The sequence below is a fragment of the Sus scrofa genome, chromosome 2, assembly GCF_000003025.6.
Source record: "Sus scrofa isolate TJ Tabasco breed Duroc chromosome 2, Sscrofa11.1, whole genome shotgun sequence".
Taxonomy (NCBI): domain Eukaryota; kingdom Metazoa; phylum Chordata; class Mammalia; order Artiodactyla; family Suidae; genus Sus; species Sus scrofa.
The window spans coordinates 129,614,518-129,620,517 of NC_010444.4; the positions used below are offsets into that span (position 1 = coordinate 129,614,518).

At 42.9% G+C, this 6,000-nt stretch overlaps 1 protein-coding gene across 5 annotated transcripts in view; it reads left to right on the forward strand.

Moving 5' to 3' along the window:
- GRAMD2B (GRAM domain containing 3) overlaps nucleotides 1–5,173 on the forward strand; it is a 108,619-nt gene extending 103,446 nt beyond the window's left edge. For 4 of the 5 annotated variants that reach the window (XM_021079875.1, XM_021079888.1, XM_021079878.1 and 1 more), the window contains 2 exons: nucleotides 1,195–1,288; nucleotides 3,927–5,173. In XM_021079875.1, coding sequence (XP_020935534.1) covers nucleotides 1,195–1,288; nucleotides 3,927–3,968 — 136 coding nt within the window. In that variant the 3' untranslated portion in view covers nucleotides 3,969–5,173. 5 annotated transcript variants of the gene reach the window in all.

The following is a 6,000-nucleotide window of genomic DNA, read 5'->3' on the forward strand; positions in this document are numbered from 1 at the left end:
AAAACACAAGATTTAGATTCAACTTCCTTTTTAGGATCTAAGATTTTGACACTATAGACCAAGGATAAAGAAAAAACTTTCAGTGCTACTCAACTGAGAAACATCTGATTGCTTTCTTAATATTTAGATAGTCATCAAAAAGCTACCAAATATCAAAAGTGGATCCCATATAAAATTGACCAGTCAATGCCATCTGAAAACATGACAGCTAAAATTAAATCACAACCAAGGGAGTTCCCATCAAGGCTCAGCAGAAACAAATCTGACTAGCATCCATGAAGACACGATCCCTGGCTTAGCTTAGTGACTTAAGGATCTGGCATTGTCATGAGCTGTGGTGTGGGTCACAGATTCGGTTCAGATCTGGCATTGCTGTGGCTATGGTATAGGCCAATGGCTACAGCTCTGATTTCATCCCTAGCCTGGGAACTCCACATGCTGCAGGTGTGGTCCTAAAATGCAAAAAAAAAAAAAAAAAAATCACAACCAAGAAAGAGAGAGGAGATACAGACCATGATTCTTAACCTTAACAAGAAAATCTGAGAAATGGTTTCAGAGCAGCTCTCCGGGAAAATGTACACACATTTCAAATTTCCTCCAGTTTTAGCTGGTACAGGACCCTAGTGGTGGCCAGATTAAGAGCCCAAGCCTTTAACAGTCAAATGATCAACAGTGACTACATCAGTCAGTTAATGACAAGACAAGGGCAACTGCATTTGTACGGCAGGTCCCAAAGGAGGAACTACAGAAGTCTCACACATCAGGAGAAGTTTTCTTCTAACCGTCAGTAAATGGTTGCTTCTCCCATAAACGATACGTATACGACTGAGAAGAATAATTCTTGCCAAGGTGTGTGCTGTCACGGGCAGAGAGAGGATACGAGGAGTTAATAAAAGGGGTCTAGGAAACCACATGCTTGAGAATAATTGCTTTTTGTTTGGAAGCCAAGGCACAACACAGCCACTTAAACCAAAAATAGCTTAAGAGATGTCCAGCTCAGCTTGGAAGAATGAGTCCCCTGAACATCTAGTCTGGAGTGGGGGATCACTGCAGGGCCTTTCTATGTTACCAACTTAAATGCACACTGTCTTCTCCTATAACCTAGCTTTCTGTTTAAATAAATTTAAGAAGTGTTCATTCCACTTCTTCCTTGGCTGTCCCTACCCACAATGATTTTTCTCTTTGGTCTTACAGACAGCCAGCCCCCTCCGGCCTGGGATCACAAGTGCAGTTAAACGTGGAAGTCCTCTGCCAAGAGCTTACAGCCAACATAATGAGATTGGAAAAGGTGACAGCTTGCTTTCCTGTCTTGCCGGCAGTTGTGGGAGTGCCTGTCGACCGCCCCAGTTCAGGGGCGTGCAACAGACAACGTAGATGAGCAAACCCAGCCAGGGGATCTCCCACAAATAGCCTCCTACCTTCTTTTCTTTGTTAGTCAACCTTGTAGTTTTCCTCCTAGGTTAGAAATAACTTTCTGTATCCCAGGGCCCAATGGTGGTAAGTGACAGCTGACACGGGCTTCGGGGGAGGGACACAGTAGGGAGTGTCCCGACCAGAGAGAGCAGCCTCAACTCCACCCAGACGGGTTGTTGCTATACATAAAGTCTTGCATTCAGTCTCTGTATGCTTGCTGTATGTCATTGTTCCCATTGGACAAAAGAATCCAAGTTTCAAGTTAACTGGCTCAAGGAGACACACCTGGGGAGTTGGCAGACCTGGAATCTGAAGCAGATCTGATGCCAAAGCTGTGCTTAGAAGCTCTCTGCTTTTTGCTCCTCAGGATCCAACCCTGGGGATACGGCCACTGAATAGGCGGGTGAACAAGAGACAAAAGTAGGCACCTAGAAACATTCCCAAGTTAAACCCAGCTCATGTTTCTTACTACGTCTTTCAGTGTGTCTCTCCCTTTCCACCTGATGCTTTATTTTGACCTTTATCATTCAAGGTTCAGGGTGAATTCTTCAATTCGAATCGCTGCCACAAACGCCCAGTAGCCTTGCATAATAGAGCAGTTTCTTCTTGGGAAGAAAGGTGAAATACAAAGGAGTCAAATTATGCTTGTCCTGGGTTACTAAATCATATCTAGCATTTAATCACTCAAGTATGGAGAGCAAAGGAGTCTGCAGACTCATGTTCTAAACCAGGACCTGACAGATAAATTTCCATTGACTCATTGTATCTGTGGGCAAACTTGAAAACTTTTTCTCTTGGAAATCCACAATTAGCCTGGAGAAAGAATGGGGTAGCCATCAGAATAGTTTCCCTTTCTATAATGTTAGTTGCTGATAATTTTTTTTTTTTTGAATCAATGAAATGCTTAGACATGTTTGGCTTGCATGCTGAGCTGGAGAAGGGGATGGGGGTCCTGGGCCATCTGGCTTCAGAGGTCTCCTCAAGTTCTCTAAGATGCGCACCGTCTCAGGCCACTCTGGCCCCTCCTACCAGTCTAAACAGTGTGAAGTCAGATCTCCTCATGGTTTGGATTTGCTTTTTCCTGATGACTACTGCTGCTAAGCATCTTTTCACGTATTTATTGGCCATATGGATTTTCTTCTGTAAATTGCCCATTTATTTCCTTTGTTTGACTTTTGGGGTTTTTGTCTTTGTGTTTTAAACATTTTGGCTATCAGTCTTTTTTTTTTTTTTTTTTTTTTTTTTTGTCTTTTTGCCTTTTCCAGGGCCGCTCCCACAGCGTATGGAGGTTCCCAGGCTAGGGGTCCAATTGGAGCCGTAGCCGCTGGCCAACACCAGATCCGAGCCACATCTGTGACCTACACCACAGCTCATGGCAACACCGGACCCTTAACCCACTGAGCAAGGCTGGGGACCGAACCCTCAACCTCATGGCTCCCAGTCGGATTCATTAACCACTGCGCCACGACGGGAACTCCGGCTATCAGTCTTTTATTTCAGTTCTTTTTCTACCTTCCTACTCCTGTTTTCCCATTTATCTTTGGTCCTTTGGGAGAGGTAGGGAGATATGAAGTAGGTATATGGGGGATGAAAGCAATAGCTTTCATGAGTAAAGAAGCAAATACTGGAGTTCCCATTGTGGCTCAGTGGTTAACGAACTTGACTGGCATCCATGAGGACGTGGGTTCCATCCCTGGCCTTGCTCATTCTGTTCCCTATTCTGCTACTTACTGTGTGACTGGTCTTGTTACATAGTGTCTCTGGCCCTTAGTTTCATGCATAAAACTTGCTTGTGTGTGTGTGGCATTCGGTCAAGGTGAGCATACAGGACGTTCCCAGCACGGGCTGATAAGACAGATGTCTTTCTCTTCATTTACCCTGGGTATGCCTGTAGAACATCACAGAACGTTCTTCCCAAAGAAGACAATGTTCTCTTTCTTTTGTTCCGCCAGGCTCCTACTCCCATCACAGCTTTGGTTCCTGAGAATTCCTGTTGTAAATTCTATAGTTTGTTTACCCATCAAAATTTTACCACATGCATTTTTAAAGCCCAGCACTGTACTCGGATACACAGGCACGTTTCCCATGAAATTCTCAGTCTTTTGGAAAGTATTGTATCTAATAGGAGTGTTTGACCTTATTTGTGGTGTTTGTCTGAGTCAAAGCACTAAATGGGTTCTGTCAAGACTGGGTTCCCATCGTCTCTGAATGCATTTGGGTCACACCTGGTGTTGCCATTGCCTTGTGTTCTGTTTCTCTTCGTCTCTACTGACATTTTCATCCTATGTGCCATCTTTCATTCTCAGCACTTTTTTCATTTTAAGGTGGATTGTCAAACAGAATTCTATGCCACGATACTGCATTTATTTGCCCGGTTGAAATTTAACCCATGTGTAGCTGTCTGTTCAAAGTAGAACAGATTAGTCTCAAGCATCTGTATAGACCACAGCAAATATGCCCATAATATACTCCATGCTATTTAATAATAACAAGAGTTTTTCTCTTATTTCAAGATACAAAACAACTTACAAAAGCTGCTCGAGAATGGTGACTGACCGCCCAGATGGCTTGGGCCAATGGAATACCTCGCACTTTCCCTTTGAAGTAGGTGCTCCCCGAGGCGTTCTGGTGGAGCGCCCCCTTCTGGCCAGAAGAGTGAGCAGACGGGCGTCCCCAGCCTCGCTTGCCCCTGGTGGTCTCCGGCTCAGCAAAACGGAAAGGGAATAATTTTGGTTCCCGTGCAATAAAAGTGGACCTTCACTCTCTGAGGAAGTTTTCAATGCTGCTGCCTGAAGAAAACAGACCCATCTCTGGAGGTCTCAGGAAGGGCCCAGTGGACATCCTTGGATGGTTGTGATTTAGCAGGTTCATGGGACTGTCAGCAAATACACTCCACTCCAGGCCTTTTGAGCCCTCTCTGCCCTCCTTTGCTCTCCTGTACACCCCTCTTAACCGACCTGCAAACTAAGGGATGGATAGATCATGTGCCAACAAACTTGATTGATGGAGTTCTTTAAAGAATTAGCCATGGCTCTCCAAAAAGAAAAAAAAAAAAAAAAAAACGGACAGACTTGCTTTAAACAAATAACATTTTAGTCTGTGTTTCTTCTGTTCACGTGTTCTGGTTTAAGTCGCCTGTGTATATTAACTTCTCGGTGGAGTACTGGCAAGATTATCAGACAAAACAGCTTAAACTATCCCATTTTGTGTTCTGTTCCTCTAGCTAATAACTTAATAGAACTGATTCTCACCCAGCCCAGGTCAAGAATCTGTGAGACGTGAAACTGAAGTACTAATTCAACTTACTTTGAAACCAAAACTAATGTTTAAACCAAAAAGCATAATAGTGATTTTGAGGCAAGATGAAAAACTGCATTTTAAAAATTGTAGGTGGACTGTTTTCATTTCGAAGCAGAATGTCTGTTGTGAATGCTGAAACCCATTTCAGGATGATGATAGCATGCTTTTCTCTTTTGCTGACTAAAATATATATGGTGGTTTGCTAACTTCTATTGACCATATGGGCTGGCTGGTTTTTATTAATAATTATTTAGGTACCCTAAGATCTATAATATAAAAGATATTCTGTTTATCTACAATGCATTTTATAATCATTTCTATGAAATGTATTTTGTTTAATCGAATAAGCTAATAAGTGAATTGGTTACATCATTTGTATTTGTTAGCCTACCAGACAAGAATCATGCCTGGTGTACCCCTGGCTTTTAATAAATACTCATTGGTTAAAATGTCCTGCTAACCCTCTGTTTTGTCAGTTTGTAAATTCTTTTAACTAAAACAATATTTTTTTTTTTGTCTTTTTGCCATATCTTGGGCCGCTCCCATGGCATATGGAGGCTCCCAGTCTAGGGGTCCCACCGGAGCTGTAGCCACCAGCCTATGCCAGGGCCACAGCAACATGGGATCTGAGCCACATCTGCCACCTACAGCACAGGTCACGGCAACACCAGATCCTTAACCCACTGAACAAAGCCAGGGATCGAACCCGCAACCTCATGGTTCCTAGTCGGATTCATTAACCACTGCACCACGACGGGAACTCCCAAGACAATATGCTTTTTAATTGCTTCTCACCCCCTCCTTACTGCTTACAACTCACCCACACTTCTTTGTTCCCAGTTATTCATTCTCCACCCCTCCCCCCAAAAAAGATTTAAGTTACGGTTGCAACCATCTAAGAAAAAGAAAATGAACCTTGAAATCAAAAAGCCAATGCTTGATTCCTAGAGCTTGATTTGATGAGTTATGTGACCTTAAACAAGCTATTTGGTCATTTTCCTCCCATCTTATTGATCAAGGAAAAGTGCCAACAGAAAATGTCATTGTGAGCATTAAATGTGATCATGTGTCTAAAAGCACATCGTCAAGGAAGCAAGTAGTGTACTCTCTTACCAGGAACTATGTTATTTTTTAAAATATGTCCATTTCCAATGGTATAGTTTCATAAAAGTTCTGTGTCACAACCTAATAGTTAAAACCCACTAGAGATTCAAGAATGGACGAGCCACCTTGGGAGAGATTGTATAACCGGATGAAGAGCCTTTAAAAGGTTCAAATTTCAGGGAA